Source organism: Syngnathus leptorhynchus, chromosome 21 (genome assembly GCF_054491065.1).
Source record: "Syngnathus leptorhynchus isolate UIUO chromosome 21, UIUO_Slep, whole genome shotgun sequence".
Lineage (NCBI taxonomy): Eukaryota > Metazoa > Chordata > Actinopteri > Syngnathiformes > Syngnathidae > Syngnathus > Syngnathus leptorhynchus.
In genome coordinates, this window is record NC_141215.1 from 1,171,350 (window position 1) to 1,187,639 (window position 16,290).

The window sequence follows — 16,290 nt, forward strand, 5'->3', positions numbered from 1 at the left end:
GAAGTCAGGTGCATAAATCAGTGGCTCATGCTAAGTTAAATAAAGATGCTGCATTAGAAAAACGTGTCAACTCAAATATGCTGCGGTGAACAAGCACCTGTGTATTAGTCTTGATTTTTGCCTTGTTTTACCACAAAATGATCACGCGCTTCCTGCCATGAGGATCCGCAAAACAAGCACTATGCTGCTCCACCCTCCCATCTACTTCTTTTCACGCAGTGTTATATCAGTCACAAAAGATACAGTTCTTTGACCTGACCTTTTGGTCATGACAAAATGAGATCCAAAAAAACAAAGCGAATTAGGATAGATATGAAATGCCCAGTAAAGTGTAATGTTTCTTAATACTGTATTGGCCGGAATATAAGACGACCCTGATTATAAAATGACCCCCTCTTTTTTGAGACTGAAGTTTGACAAAAAGACTTTTTGAACACCAAATTTAATTTTTATACAGAAAATAACTGCATCTAAAACAAATGATTATAACAATATATTTGAGAGAAAAAGCATGTTATTTTTGCCTCATTCAAATCAAGCAAAAACTGTCTATCACGCCTTAATATCTGAACAATCTGTAAATTAAAGTGCAATCACATTTGTAAATGAATGGCTTCTGCTTTTTGAAATGTAAAGAACCCATTCTACTGTGATAAAACAACAAATTGCAATAACTGCATTAACCATCAAAGTGAAATCGAACTGTAGTCTTGAAACAAATCTGAATAAGGAAAATCATTGCAATCAAATAATGCAAACTGCTACCGCTATTGTTGGGGAGCCTGAGGACTGTATAGGGGGTTCCGCGGCGTAACGACAACTCGTACATGTGAAGCAAACTTAAAGGAATGCTCCGGAGCTGTCAATCAAATGGCGCGCACGCGAAGCAAACCGCGATCGGACAGTTGTAACATTGATCCATCCATCCATTTTCTGAACCGCTTAGTCCCCACGGGGGTCGCGGGCGTGCTGGAGCCTATCCCAGCCCTCATCGGGCAGTAGGCGGGGGACACCCTGAACTGGTTGCCAACCAATCGCAGGGCACACAGAGACGAACAACCATTCGCACTCGCACTCACACCTAGGGACAATTTAGAGTGCTCAATCGGCCTATCAAGCATGTTTTTGGGATGTGGGAGGAAACCGGAGTGCCCGGAGAAAACCCACGCGGACACGGGGAGAACATGCAAACTACAGTAGTAACAATGAAATGTATATACTCACTTTGTGTCAATTTTTCGGGGCTAGGCTCAAACAGTAATCAGTGTGAGTTGCTTAATTTACATGAACATTTCTACAATGACTACCACAGCATGTCGACAGATTCTGTTCTTACTTGCCTCCTTGGAACTTTTATTTTCACTTTACAGAGCTTTAAAGTGAGGTTATATAGATATCCAGGCCTTTATAGACAGTGGTTGCTGTAACCCAGGGGTCACCAACCTTTCTTAAACCGAGAGCTACTTCCTGGGTACTGATTAAGGCAAAGGGCAATCCGTTCATTTCTTTGCATGCATGCATGCTGTGCCAGCAGGCTTTGCAGACAGAAACCAACCACAACCACTGTGATATTTGACGCAGGTGTCATATAGTGACCACTTCCTGTGGAAAGAGCCGCGAAAGCAAAGCTAGTGTAACACATGCTCGTACAGGCACACGCTGATATCTATCTATCCATAGTTTGTCCCAGTTTGCTATAGAAAACATAAAGTTTATATGAAGTTGTTATAGCATGAATGCCTCCACTGGCACTCTGCAAAGACTACACTTTTGCGAGCACAGCTATAAGGCATTCAAGTTCAACCACAAGCAAATACATACAAACAAAGGCATCTGAGGATGGGAAGATGGTGAGAGTTTTTACACTTGCTACTCGGGTACGCCAAAGCACAGGCGCAGCATCATGACACCGTTGATGGCGAGCATCTTGACAAAGTCGAGGCGCAGGGCGAGGACGATGAGGGAGAGGAGGTTCATCGTATTGTCTGCCAACAAAATGCACATTTAATTTAGCTCGACAGACTGCGCCGCTCACATGTTCAATACCAACCTGGACCCAATGCATCCTGGAACGGCCCTGGTCTGCTGTCATCTGTGGCGGCAAAACAGAAAGTGACATGACGAGGTGACTCCATTACGTTTACAAAAGGCCTTATCCCAGCTCCTCACCTTCCTTGCACGAGTCGTTATGGGATAGCAGAGCCACCTGGTTATAAAGCGAATCGTCCGATATTTGCACAGGACGAGACTCCTCGAACATGTATCCTCTTCCCGCCTTCGCCGTGGCCTTGTGTCGGCTGAAGCCGGTGGCAAGACATGCACTCAGATTGCGTGCCTCCATTTTGTAGAAGGATGGCTTAAATTCATTCCCTAAAACAAAATTGAGCACATTCTTTCATTAAGCAGAGTCATCAACTAAACACAACCATCGCTGGTTCAGGGTCGTCTTATATTCGGGCCAATGCGGTAGTACACAAAACTGATGGCAAGTCGCCCCATGGTGGCTAACATTGACACATACCTAGATTTATAACCACATTGACAATTAATTCAATAAATTTAATTTAATATTTCATTCAACATTGAAACACACAACAAGAACATAGCCATAGCGTAGAAAAACAAGAAGCACCCCTGAATTCATATTGTTCTCCTGGAGTGGCTGGGGTCGGATGCGAGTACAGGCTCATTCGGTCATCACGGAAATTGAAGGTTCTAACGCGGCAGGGCAGGATGGGTGGCATCAGACTGTACAGCTGATGGGCAAATGGTCCAATCACTTATGACAGGTGCATCTGGTGTTGAAGAGGGCAAAGTGAATAAATGAATGATCAATCGATCAATCAATCAATCCATCCATCAATCAATCAGCGTTTATAGGGTACTTTTTATACATGGTGTGTCACTCAAAGTGCTTTACATGTGTTAAAAACAAACATCAAGTCCACCCACCCCAACCCCAGCTGCCTACCACAGAAATAAAGGTAAGGAATTGTTCTGATATTTTTAATGACTGTACTGTTTCATTGTATAACTGTTCTGACTGACACTGAAATTCAGCTCACATCGCTGCGTAGGAACGGATCAACGTTGTAAAGTGAGGACCCCCTATACTTCACGAGTCTGGATTTCCAGGCTAAACCCAGGTTCTTACTTGCGCTTCATAAATTGCTTTTATGTTTCACCACTAGATATCCGTCTTGTACTTTTTCATTTATTTCTTGACCTTTAACCTTGCGTATATGTCCTAAAATGAGGTCTGAGACAGTCAATAGATGCAGATTTGTGCTTACCCAATTCTTCTTTTGGCTCGTTGTACTGTTTCTTATCAAATGGCAATATTGGGTGTACAAATATTTGCAAAATGAGAGGATAGTGCTTGCTTTTTTTCACTCATGTTTTGGGGAAAGTGGCCATGTCTCAATTGCCCTCAATGCAATTTGAGGAGTGGCTGCAAATTGTGACCTTATCAGAGAGGCGGTTCACTGTGACACAAACTTACAACCTCATTGGCCACGGCGATCTTCTGTGCCCTCATTGTTTGCTTCATCTGATGTTGGCTCAGGAAGGAACTTCAGACACAAGTGAATTAACATCTTGAATTCAGAAAAGGAGCTGAGTGGAAAGAAATTCCTTCAGCATGTTGCTGTCAGCTTGGTCGCTGCTCGTCATCACTGTGGCAGGTGAGTGCTGCTTGGCAAACTCAAGAGTCACCCATCTTGTAAGTGAATGGTGAAATTTATTTTGTCTCATCCTTCAGGCACCAGCGGTGATGATCTGGTGGCGGTCACAAGTGAAGTGTTAGCAACAAAAGGCAGCCAAGTCACACTGTCATACATTTACACCAAAAGGTCTTCTAGTGATTATTTACTCTGGTACAAACAGCTTCCTGGACAAGCGCCAACAAGTTGTGCCTCTACTAGAGGGAATCGTGATGGGTTCAGGAGGAGGAAATGTTCTTGTAACGAGAATGTGGCCCATGTGTCACTGTGGGGCTCAAGGCACAGTAGTACACTGCGGAGTGTTCAAGTGACACATCTTCGATGTGCAGGTTAACTCGCTCTTTGTCGCTTTCCACGCTCACCGACATTCCCGGCATGGCACTTAATGGGCTGCCATTTCCCAAGAGGGAAAGCAGGAAGTGTGGTGCTTCTCCAGGAAGTTGTTTGTACCAGAATAAATAATCACTAGAAGACTTTCTGGTGTAAATGTATGACAGTGTGACTTGGCTGCCTTCTGTTGCAAACACTACACTTGTGACCGCCACCAGATCATCACCGCTGGTGTCTGAAGAATGAGACAAAATAAATTTCACCATTCACTTACAAGATGGGTGACTCTTGAGTTCGCCAAGCAGCACTCACCTGCCACAGTGATGACAAGAAGTGTCCACGCTGACAACAACATACTGAATGAACTTCTCTCAACTCTGCTCTTCTCCTGCATTCAAGATGTTAACTCTCATGTAATTGAAGTTCCTTCCTGAGCCAACATCAGTTGAAGCAAACAATGGGGCCACAGAAGGTGGGCGTGGCCAATGAGGTTGTAGGTTTGTGTCACAGTGCGCGTTGCTGCAAGGGTGCTGCTGTGGCCGACCAGATCTTCTCAGGGGGTGGGACAAGCGTGATGGTGGAAAACAGTAGCATCTTCTAGCTTGCTTGTAGCTTCCTTTTATAGGTCATCGCATGGACAGGAAGAAGGATATCCACTCAACATAAAGTCAACGGGAAATGTAACGGTGCCCTGAGGTATGCCACAGTGAAGAGGCCTACAGCTAATGTGAAACTAGATTGAATTGGGAACTGGTAATTGGGAAAATGCAGCTGGAACAACAAGTTAATTGCTACAATGACGATGATATTTTATTATTTTTGTGTGGGGGCATGAAGATTAAAGGGATTTTTTCATATCGCGCTTTTCCACCTTCAAGGCACTCAAAGAGAATTAATACTTGACTCGTCATCAGCATCTGGAGGCTCTGGTGAGTCAATGTCTTGCTCAAGGTCACTTCAGCCACGGTCACGAGGGCTCAGGATCAACCCCACAACCTTCGGCGTTGAACTCTATCACTCTACCACCCGGGTTGTCTCGTCCCATAAGAGTTCTTGTTTTATTTTCAGGTTGAAGCTCCTCTTGAGGTTTTTGTTGAAGAGGCAACTGATGTGTGACAGGAAACTGGAAAATCGTTTTCGGAAGGGGAACCAGAGTGACTGTAGAGGCTCGTAAGTTCTGTTTTTCTGCGACAATATAAACACCGCAAAACAAACCGTGGTACGAAGTCAAAAACATGGGATGAAAAAGAGAAAATCGATTTTCTCTGTCCATTTCTTTACACTGCTCAGCATGTATTACAAACTGGACTAAAATTATGCGACCAAAATGATATATTCATGTGAGAGGTTCTTATAAGATTCTTGTTCAAACATCTCACGAGGTTTTTGTTAAGGAAACAACCAATGTGCGTCAGGAGGTTACAACAAGTTACTTTTCGGAAGTGGGACCAGATTAACTGTGGAGACCCGTAAGTGAAGAAAAACATTATTTAAAGAAGACACTTTGTTGTTTCGTTTAATTAAAAGTGGAAACGGGAGGTTAGGCGGGGCATAATATTATATCCTCACATTGAGTACGAACTTGGTTGATTTTTGGTCTGTGGTACTGGATTGAGTGCCCATTTTTTAAATAACACATTAGGTCAAATGATCATTCATAACATTATTGCAAAGCTGCTTGACTTGAACTTTTTTGCTCACCAGCTACAGTGACTAGTGGTTTAATGATAAAATGTTGCTTTAGAGCAGGCGTCGGGAACCTATGGCTCGTGAGCCAGAAATGGCTCTTTTGGTGACGTTATTAAAAATAATACATTAGTACACTAAAAAAATCGTTGGCCTTAATTAAAATACATGCATTTAATTGTATGTAGCTCTCACGGGAAATTATTTGTGAAAAATGGGCATGTATGGCTCTGTCCGCCAAAAAGGTTCCCAACCCATGCTTTAGAGGAAGTGTTTGAGCCACCCTTCTACAAAATGGAGGCGGGCAATCTCCATGTCTTGTTGCCGGCTTCAGCCGACAATGTGGGGAAAGGACACCATGTTCAAGGAGACGAGACATCTAGACCCCCAGAAATTACAAAAACGGGTAGAACGGGTATTTGTAGAAGAAACAGAAGAACCTTTGCTAACTGTTAGCTTGTTTGAGCATTGTGTTAGCTTGTTTGCTCAAAGTACTGCACTTTGTATGCAGCAATGGTTGTTTAGTTGATGACTCTGCTTAATGAAAAACTGTGCTCGGTTTTGTTTTAGGGAAGGAATTTAAGCCGTCCTTCTACAAAATGGAGGCGCGCAATCTGAGTGCATGTCTTGCCACCGGCTTCAGCCGACACAAGGCCACGGTGAAGGCGGGAAAAGGATACATATTCGAGGAGTCTCGTTCCGTGCGAATATTTGACGATTCGCTTTATAACCAGTTGGCGCTGCAATCCCATAACGACACGTGCGAGGAAGGTGAGGAGCTCGGATGAGGCCACTTGTAAACGTAATGGAGTCACCACGTTATGTCACTTTCTGTTTTGCCGCCACAGGTGACAGCGGACCAGGGCGGTGCCAGGATGCGTTGGGTCCAGGTTGGTATTGAACATACGAGAAGCGTAGACTGTCGAGCCAAGTAAAATGTGCATTGTGTTGGCAGACAAAACGGTGAATCTCCTCTCCCTTGATGTCCTCGCCCTACGCCTCGTCTTCGCCAAGACGCTTGCCATCAACGGTGTCATGACACTGCACCTGTGCTTTGGCTCACTGGAGTAGCCATACCACCGGCTTCCTCCTGTTTGAAGGTGTTGCTTTTCTGCTTAAGCTATAAAATGTATATGTCATAAAATCAACAATAAATCAATCAAATTAATGTGTAGAAAAGACTGCAGCTATATTGTTGTATTGATGATCAAAAGAAAGCCATCAAGACTTGGGCTGTCAAACTAACAAACTTTCAATGTGAGTGTGTGTGGTTGTGTGTGGGGGGGTAGGGGGTGGGGGGGTTGCGTGCGTGTCGTTCCACAGGAAGCGGTCGCTATGGCACCTGCATCACAGATGACAGCAGCTATGGTTTCTGTCTCAAAAGCGTACTGGGACAGGACCCAATTCGGCCCGCAAGTCAAAATGTTTGCCCACCCCTGGGCTATACCAGTTTCTTTAGCATGTTTTCGTTTGTTACGTTCATCACCACTTTTAATCACCAAACCTTGAGGGGGGCAGAGTCAAGCGTAGCCTTGCTTGCTTTGTGCATTTTCAACTCCGGCAGGAAGTATTTTTGTTTGAGTGGCAGCTTCAAAACTGCGTGGAGGTCACACACATTTCTTCTCCAAAGCAAACTTAAGTAGTTTTTTTTTTGTTATTCAACAAAGAAAAATTATTGTTATATTCTTATAGATTTTTTTTTATTAAAAAATACATGATTATTCATAAGCCACTTGTCTTATAGTATACGTCAGCGTCACCGGACTGCCTTTTATTGCGAACACGCCACTTGTGACCGCCACAAGCTCGTCACCGCTGGTGCCTGAAGGATGAGACAAAATTTATTTCAGCATTTACTTACAAGATGGGTGACTCTTGAGCTCGCTTAGCAGCACTCACCTGCCACAGTGATGACGAGCAGCGACCAAGCTGACGGCAACATGCTGAAGGAATTTGTTTCCACTCAGCTCCTTTTCGGAATTCAAGATGTTAACTTACTTGTGACTGAAGTTCCATCCTGAGCCAACATCAGATGAAGCAAACAATGACGCCACAGAAGGTCGGCGTGGCCAATGAGGTTGTAGGTTTGTGTCACAGTGAAGCGCCTCTCTGATAACGTCACAATTTGCAGCCACTCCTCAAATTGCAGTTAGGGCAATTGAGACATGGCCACTTTCCCCGAAACCTGAGTGAAAAAAAGCAAGCACTATCCTCTCATTTTGCAAATATTTGTCCACCCAATATTGCTATTTAATAAGAAACAGTACAACGAGTCAAAAGGAGAATTGGGTAAGCACAAATCTGCATCTATTGACTGTCTTAGACCTCATTTTAGGACATATATGCAAGGTTAAAGGTCAGGAAATAAATTTTAAAAAAGTACAAGACTGACATTTAGTGGTGAAACATAAAAGCAATTTATGAAGCGCAAGTAAGGAGCTTCCTGAGTTAGCCTGGAAATCCAGACTCGTGAAGTATAGGGGGTCCTCGCTTTACGACGTTTATCCGTTCCTACGCAGCGATGTGAACTGAATTTCAGTGTAAGTCCGAACAGTGATACAATGAAACAGTAGAGTCATTAAAAATATCAGAACAATTCCTTACCTTTATTTCTGTGGTAGGCAGCTGGCGTTGGGATGGGTGGACTCAACATTTGTTTTTAACACATGTAAAGCACTTTGAGTGACACACCATGTATTACCCTATAAACGTTGATTGATTGATAATAATAATAATAATCATACATTTGATTTGTAAGGCGCCTTTCAAGGCACTCAAGGACGCCGTTCAAAGATAAAATAACATACACAATCAAATATAAAAACAGTATAAAAGTAAGGAAACATCTGCAGCAGAATGGGGGTTCAAGTATATGCTTGCTTAAAAAAGGTGGGTTTTTAGGTGGGATGCAAACTGTAGAATGGAGTCGATGTTTCGAATGTCAGGGGGGAGAGAGTTCCAGAGACGAGGGGCAGAGCAGGTGAAGGCTCTAGCTCCCATAGTGGACAGACGGAATGGGGGGACGGTGAGGGTAATAGTAGATGCGGACCTAAGAGACCGGGTGGGAATGTTAATGTGGAGGAGGTCAGTCAGGTATGGAGGGGCGAGGTTATGGATGGCCTTAAATGTATAGAGGAGGATTTTATAGTTAATGCGGTGTTTTATAGGAAGCCAGTGAAGTTGGAGCAGAACAGGAGTAATGTGATGATGGACAGGCGTTCTGGCGATGATGCAGGCAGCAGCATTTTGAACCAATTGCAGTTTATGGAGGAGTTTGTGAGGGAGGCCAGCAAGGATGGAGTTGCAATAATCCAGACGGGAGGTAACGAGGGAGTGGACCAGGATAGCAGTGCTGTTCGGAGTGAGTGATGGACGGAGGCGGTTGATGTTACGGATGTGGAAGTAGGACGAACGGATGACGTTACTGATGTGGGTGCCAAATGATAGGGTGCTGTCAAGGACGACACCCAGACTCTTAGCCTGAGGGGAGGGCGAAACCAAGGAGTTGTCTATGGTGAGCATAAGACGGGGTGGTTTGTTGAGGGATGATTTGGAACCAATGAGGACTACCTCAGATTTGTCACAGTTGAGTTTGAGGAAGTTTGAGGTGAACCAGGATTTAATTTCTTGAAGGCATGCAGTGAGGGAGGAGGGTGGGAAAGTGTAGGGGGGTTTGGAGGAGACGTAGAGCTGGGTGTCGTCCGCGTAGCAATGAAAGTTGATGTTGTGTTTTCGGAAAATCGAATCAAGCGGAAGGAGGTAAATGGTAAATGAAATTGGACCAAGGACAGAGCCCTGGGGAACACCAGAGGACAGGGGGGAGGGATGTGAAGTAAATTATTTTAACTGGACAAATTGAGAGCGGCCGGAGAGATATGAATGGAACCACTGCAGGGGTGTGTCTGACAGTCCAATAGAAGCTAGCCGATCAAGATAGAGTGAGAGATGGTGTCGAAGGCTGCGCTTAAGTCAAGGAGAATGAGAATGGATAAACGACCAGAGTCGGCTGCAAGAAGAAGACTGTTTGTAATTTTAATAAGGGCTGTCTCTGTACTGTGACGGGGACGGAAACCGTATTGGAACTGTTCATATAAATTATTACTAGAGAGGTGAGTGTGGATTTGTGATGCAACAACTTTTTCGAGTATTTTGGAGAGAAACGGCAGGTTAGAGATGGGGCGAAGGTTACTGAGGGTGTTTGGGTCTGAGCCGCGTTTCTTAAGGGTTGGTGTAACAGCGGCAGATTTGAAAGCTAAAGGGACAGAGCCAGAGGTGAGAGAAGAATGAATGATGGCAGTGATCAGGGGCAGCAGAGAAGGGAGAGAGGCTATGACCAAGGAGGAAGGCATGGGGTCAAGAATACATGTAGATGGCTTTGAATTCCGGATGAAATTAGAAAGGTCAGAAGCAGAGGGAAGTTGGAAGCAGGAAAGAGAGGGGGGGTTTGGATGGGGAAAGAAAGGAAATGGATGGCTAGACGAGTGAGGGATCAGTTGCTGGTGGATGGAGGCTATTTTATTGTCAAAAAAGGACATCAGGGTGTTACAGTAGTCGGAAGAGTAAAAATGTGGGGGAAGGAGTCACGGGGGCGGGTTGAATCATTAATCATGGCGAACAGAGCTCTGGTGTTCCCCGCACCAGCTGTAATTTTCTTGATGGATGGATGGATGGATGGATGGATGGATGGATGGATGGATGGATGGATGGATGGATGGATGGATGGATGGATTGATTGATCGATTAATCGATTGATCATTCATTCTTTCACTTTGTCCTCTATTTAATTTTTGTACAGAAAATAATTACAGTACATCTGAAACAAATGATTAGAACAATATATTCGAGAGAAAAAGCATGTTATTTTGCCTCATTCAAATCATGCAAAAACTGTCCATCACATCTTAATATCTGAACATTCAAATATGAAAACTAAATTGCAATCACGTTTGTAAATGAATGACTTCTGGTTTTTGAAATGTAAATAAACCAATCTACTGTGATAAAACAACAAAATTGCAATAACTGCATTAACCATCAAAGTGAAGTCTAACTGTAACTGTCGTCTTGAAACAAATCTGAATAAAGAAAAACATTGCAATAAAATAATACAAACTGGTTTAAACTTGACAGTAGCTGAGATCTGTCATGTCAGCAGAACATTACTCCTCACAAACATCCTCTGCCTCGCTGTGCTCAGTGTCACTGTCCTCACTCCCATCCTCTGGCTCCGCTGGCTCCTCCCATAGCACGTCATCCTCACTGCTGTCCAGGACATTTGATATGCAACATTTTTTAAACCCGTGGGTGATGCTCTTTGGGGAAACTGCATCCCATGCGTGGAGGATCCCCTCACAGAGCAAACGTACCGGAGGCTTCTGAATCTTTCCTGTCGGTGTGAGTGCGTGATCACCAGACAGGAGCCACTCTGTGTATTTCTTTCGCAGATTATCTTTGAATGGTTTGTTGACCATAACATCCAACACCTGCAGCTGACTTGTCATTTTCCCCCGGAATGATCACTAAGTCACCGTTCATCGCCTTCACTTGTTTTTTGATTGGATCAGACAAGTGTCCACGAAATGCATCCAAAATCAGCATTTTCCTCTATTTTCAGAGTCCCCCAGTCCATCTGCCCCACACATCCTTGAGCCAGTCCACTACAAGCTCGGTCTCCATCCAGCCCTTTACCTGGGCACGTACAATCATGCCAGCTGGCATCACCTCTTTGCGTACTGTCTTACGTTTGAAAACCACATACGGAGGGAGTTTGGTTCTGTCTGCGAGGCAGGCTAACATGACGGTAACGCGGCTCTTCTCATTTCCAGTGGATTTTATAATAAATTTCTCACCTTTCTTGTGCACAGTGACAGGTGTTGGCATAAAGTGGTCAAAAAATGCAATTTTTATTTGTCTTCTTTGTGCTATTGCTATTTTTATTTTTATTCTTCGTGACAGGGCTTCGCTTTGGCCTGGGGAGTTAAGTTCAGCATCCACTTTAAAGATATCTGGTGCCATCTAGCGTTGTGAATGGGCATAATGTCTAGACCCCGAATGTAAGACGACGCCCATTTTTTCAGTCTTATTTGAATGCAAAAACACCATCTTATTTTCGGGCCAATACGGTATATACAAACTGTTCGAACCTTTTGATGATTATCATTCTGCATAACAAGCGTTGTTTGAAATTCAGCATTTCAGGAGTGATCCGCAAATACTTATCTCGTTGCAAATCCAGTGCAATTTCTGTTATTTGACCTTTACTGTCTGAATGCGGAACAGAAACATTTAAAAAAATTCAAGAATAAAGCCAAAACATTTCAAGAACTTTTTTGTTGTTTTTCCCTTTCATATCTCCAAAAGCTCAAATCAAACAGTTCCAACTTCAAACTGCGCAACATTCCACGTAATTACTCAGTACGCCACAACTTTTCCATTTTGATCTTTACCATTTTGTTCTTTTCGACATAGTTTTATGTGATTCCATATTATTGTTCCATACCTTGTTGTTTGTTGTGTTTCAATGTTGAATATTTACACATAATTGAATCAACCGGTCCCAACTTCAACGTAATTACGCAGTACTCTACAACATTCCATATTGTTCTTTACCATTCAACATAATTCCATGTGATTCCATATGATGTAGTGTAATTCCATAATCCTAAAGCATTCCTTATGCTTCCATAATGTGTCATTCAAGGTTTCTCCAGAAATTGCTCCATCTCAATAGCGCAAAGTACACTTTTTTTTCCTTTTGCTGTTTTATACACTGTAGACTCTACATTTGCTCAAAAAAGAAAGCTGGGGTCAATTGACAGACAGCTGGTCAAGAAAATACCTGACTTTTTTTATTGCAACCAAGTGAATTTAAGTGGATATTACTTTTGAGTGGAACCTCCAACAAAGTTGTATAGAGCTGCGTGAGTTTGTGCTACACCACCTAAAAATATAAAGTCAGAGGCAGTGGGCGTGGCCAATGAGGTTGGAGATTTGTGTCACAGCGTGTGTTGCTGTGTGGATGCTGCCGTGGGCTTCAAGGTTGTCTTCGGGGGCGGAACCAGAGTGGTTGTGGAAAGGAGTAAGATCTTGAGAGCTTGTATTTTTCAGTACTACATTACCAGCATCATTACATGTTTACTTTCTTTCTGTGCTTGATTCCTCTTCTTGGGTCGTTCTGTTGCTTGTTTTTGTGGCGTTGCACATCTTTCTTGAGTTATGATCACACGTCAAGTAAACTGAGTTGGTCCAAACATTGATGACGTCACGTCCAGTCGACTTGGATGCAAGTGGATAATGTTTGTTTATCTCTATTTTCAAATTCATCATTTAATTTGAAGAACAAATGAGAGTCGTTTAAGAGTTTGGAGGTCTTGGGTGAGTGTGAAAATTAGGCCTGATGAATTTTATATGCTGTGTGTGAGCCATTCTAGTTTTATTGGTGTTTTCGTTTGAGGGATTATGTGTGAGAAAACAGGAAATTATTTCTCCAAAGCAGAACCGGTGACAGTGGAGGCTTGTAATCAATGCTTTGACTGACACTGTTTGTGTGTTTAAAATATATATTTTTAGAAATTCAAACCTTAACTTAAAAGAAAATATCACAAATCGGACAAAGTGTGTATGCACACAGTGTAATGATGCCCATGTGAGGTTCTCATCAGTTTCTTGTCCAAGCTTCTCACAAGGTTCTTGTCGAGGAAATAACTAATGTGTGACAGGAGTCAGAAAGTTAGTTTTCGGAAGTGGGACCAAAATTACAGTGGAGGCCTGTAAGTGGAAAAAAACTATTTTTAAGACATTTTATTGTTTTGTTTGAATTAAAATCAAAAACAAAAACTTTACAGTGGAGGCCTTTCAGTGGAAAAAAAAAATTTAAGACATTTTTTCTTTTGTTTGAATTAAAAGCAAAAACAGGAACTTTTCTTGTTTTCGTGTTCGTGTAAATGCATATTTGTAAAAATGTGAAAGTCATTGTTTGATTTGAAGATATTCGAAAGTCAATAGTGCATTTTTTTAAGTGACTTAAATGATAGACGTGTATTCAGATTTTGTGGAATCACAGGTCAAAATATCTGTGATGTTATATTTATTGTACATGAATTTTATTTGTTGTGAAGACACAATAGTTCTTATCAGGTTCTTGTCAATGAAACAATTGCTCTGTGACAGGAAATTGGAGATTAGTTTTTGGAATTGGAACTACTGTGACAGTGGAGGCCTGTAAGTTATGGTTTCACGGAACAAAATAAACAAAATTGTGGCTCACGATTGTAAAAATAGTATTGTTTAATAGAAGAAGGTCTGTGGGAGGCCACGAGACATCTAGACTGCCAGAAAATACAAAAACGAGTAGAACGGATATTAGTAGAAGAAACAGAAGAACGTTTGCTGACTGTTAGCTTGTTTGAGCATTGTGTTAGCTTGTTTGTTCAATGTACTGCACTTTGTATGCAGCGATGGTTGTGTTTAGTTGATGACTCTGCTTAATGAAAGAATGTGCTCGATTTTGTTTTAGGGAATGAATTCAAGCCATCCTTCTACAAAATGGAGGCACGCAATCTGAGTGCATGTCTTGCCACCGGCTTCACCCGACACAACGCCACGGCGAAGGCGGGAAAAGGATACATGTTCGAGGAGTCTCGACCTGTGCGAATATCGGACGATTCACTTTATAACCAGGTGGCTCTGCTATCCCATATCGACTCGTGTGAGGAAGGTGAGGAGCTGAGATGAGGCCACTTGTAAATGTAATGGAGTCACCTCGTCATGTCACTTTCTGTTTTGCCGCCACAGATGACAGCGGACCAGGACGGTGCCAGGATGCATTGGGTCCAGGTTGGTATTGAACATGTGAGCGGCGCAGTCTGTCAAGCTAAGTTAAATGTGCATTTTGTTGGCAGACAAGACGATGAACCTCCTCTCCCTCATCGTCCTCGCCCTGCGCCTCGTCTTTATCAAGATGCTCGCCATCAACGGTGTCATGACGCTGCGCCTGTGCTTTGGCATACCCGAGTAGCAAGTGTCAAAAGTCTCACCATCTTCCCATCCTCAGATGCCTTTGTTTGAATGTATTTGCTTGTGGTTGAACTTGAATGCCTTATCATCTAAGTCATAAATCAATAAAAGAAAAATCGATACAACTAAAACATTTTATGGTTATGATGAAAAAGAGGCCATCAAAGTTGCTCAGTGGCCTAATGGTAGTGTCCACCCCAAGTGTAGTCTTCGCAGAGTGCCAGTGGAGGCATTCATGCTAGAACAACTTCATATAAATGTTCTGTTTTCTATAGCAAACTGGGACAAACTATGGATAGATATCAACGTGTGCCTGTACAAGCATGTGTTACATTAGCTTTGCTTTTGCGGCTCTTTCCACAGGAAGTGGTCACTATACGACACCTGCGTCACACATCACAGTGGTTATGGTTGGTTTCCGTCTGCAAAGCCTGCTGGCACAGCATGCATGCATGCATGCAAAGAAATGAAGTGTGGGTAAAATAGGTTACAGCAGGGGTCACCAACCCAGTGCCTGCGGGTTTCCGAACGCCCCGGTTCAAGAATAGATCGGAATTTGAACAAAAAATTCGAGATGGTTTTTTTTTTGCTTCGGTTGTTGAACAAAATTCAGAGGTCGAACCTTGCGAGATAAGCCGGGAGGACCCGAGAAAACCCGACCGCGCGGCCTGGATGCCGACTGACTCCGTCGTTATTGTATTTTCGTTACTTTGAGGATTGTATTAACCCCTAATCATGCCTCCAAAGAAAGCAAGTGGGACCAGTAAAGCCATCCTAAAACACAAAGACGCTCTTAAAGCAATGCGACAGTGAGCGCCCGGCGCGCTGCGGTTGCGCGATCGGACCAAATTAAGCTCCCTGCGCACTGAGGTCCACTTAAATTTTGGAAAGTACATCAGGACTTTAGAAATATTTTCTCAATTTCAGCGACGGCTCTGTCACAATAATGCGACCAGCGCGGTGCAGTTGCGCGGTCGGCGACGTGTTACGGTTGCGCGTTCGGCGGTGCGCTGCAGTTGCGCAATCGGACAAACTTAAGCTCCCTGCGCACTTAGGTCCACTTAAATTCTGGAAAGTACATCAGGACTTAAAAAATACTTTTCTAAATTTCAGCGACGGCTCTGTCACAATAATGCGACCAGCGCAGTGCCGTTGCGCGGTGGGCGACGCGCTACAGTTGCGCGTTCGGCGGTGCGCTGCAGTTGCGCAATCGGACAAACTTAAGCTCCCTGCGCACTTAGGTCCACTTAAATTCTGGAAAGTACATCAGGACTTAAAAAATACTTTTCTAAATTTCAGCGACGGCTCTGTCACAATAATGCGACCAGCGCAGTGCCGTTGCGCGGTGGGCGACGCGCTACGGTTGCGCGTTCGGCGGTGCGCTGCAGTTGCGCAAGCGGACAAAAATGCGCAAATGAAAGAATGCTTTTAAAAAAAAAAGGCGGTTTATTTAGTCTTGGAACGGACAATTTTTTTTTCCATTATTTGTAATGGGAAAAATAGATTCGGAATTCGACCGATTCGCTTCTCGAACGGA

General features: G+C 43.3%; 2 protein-coding genes across 2 annotated transcripts; one reads left to right on the forward strand and one right to left on the reverse strand.

Annotated features, from left to right (window-relative positions):
* Positions 1 to 1,008: 1,008 nt before the first annotated feature.
* LOC147040002 (uncharacterized) lies at positions 1,009 to 4,604 on the reverse strand. The gene is made up of 7 exons (XM_085902874.1): positions 4,365 to 4,604; positions 3,978 to 4,287; positions 3,503 to 3,572; positions 2,633 to 2,756; positions 2,207 to 2,370; positions 2,051 to 2,129; positions 1,009 to 1,985 (listed from the first exon to the last, which is right to left on the reverse strand). Exons 1-7 carry the CDS (start codon positions 4,444 to 4,446, stop codon positions 1,870 to 1,872), a joined length of 945 nt encoding a protein of 314 aa, XP_085759000.1. The 5' UTR covers positions 4,447 to 4,604; the 3' UTR covers positions 1,009 to 1,869.
* LOC147040003 (uncharacterized) lies at positions 4,510 to 14,868 on the forward strand. The gene is made up of 10 exons (XM_085902875.1): positions 4,510 to 4,612; positions 4,931 to 4,981; positions 5,447 to 5,521; positions 6,309 to 6,509; positions 6,587 to 6,628; positions 6,694 to 6,805; positions 13,449 to 13,507; positions 14,254 to 14,454; positions 14,532 to 14,573; positions 14,639 to 14,868. The coding sequence occupies exons 1-10, from the start codon at positions 4,510 to 4,512 to the stop codon at positions 14,752 to 14,754; spliced, it is 1,002 nt and encodes a 333-aa protein (XP_085759001.1). The 3' UTR covers positions 14,755 to 14,868.
* The last annotated feature ends 1,422 nt before the right edge of the window (positions 14,869 to 16,290 follow it).

Bases quoted from the DNA above. Each gene is read 5' to 3' on its own strand.
- LOC147040003 (XM_085902875.1), top strand. From the start codon at position 4,510: ATGGGGCCACAGAAGGTGGGCGTGGCCAATGAGGTTGTAGGTTTGTGT. The intron at 4,613-4,930 runs GTGGGACAAGCG...TCCACCTTCAAG, and splicing joins CGACCAGATCTTCTCAGGGG to GCACTCAAAGAGAATTAATA. The intron at 14,455-14,531 runs GTGAGGAGCTGA...TTGCCGCCACAG, and splicing joins TATCGACTCGTGTGAGGAAG to ATGACAGCGGACCAGGACGG.
- LOC147040002 (XM_085902874.1), bottom strand. From the start codon at position 4,446: ATGCAGGAGAAGAGCAGAGTTGAGAGAAGTTCATTCAGTATGTTGTTG. The intron at 2,130-2,206 runs GTGGCTCTGCTA...AACGTAATGGAG, and splicing joins ACGATTCGCTTTATAACCAG to TCACCTCGTCATGTCACTTT. The intron at 1,986-2,050 runs GTTGGTATTGAA...TTTTGTTGGCAG, and splicing joins CCAGGATGCATTGGGTCCAG to ACAATACGATGAACCTCCTC.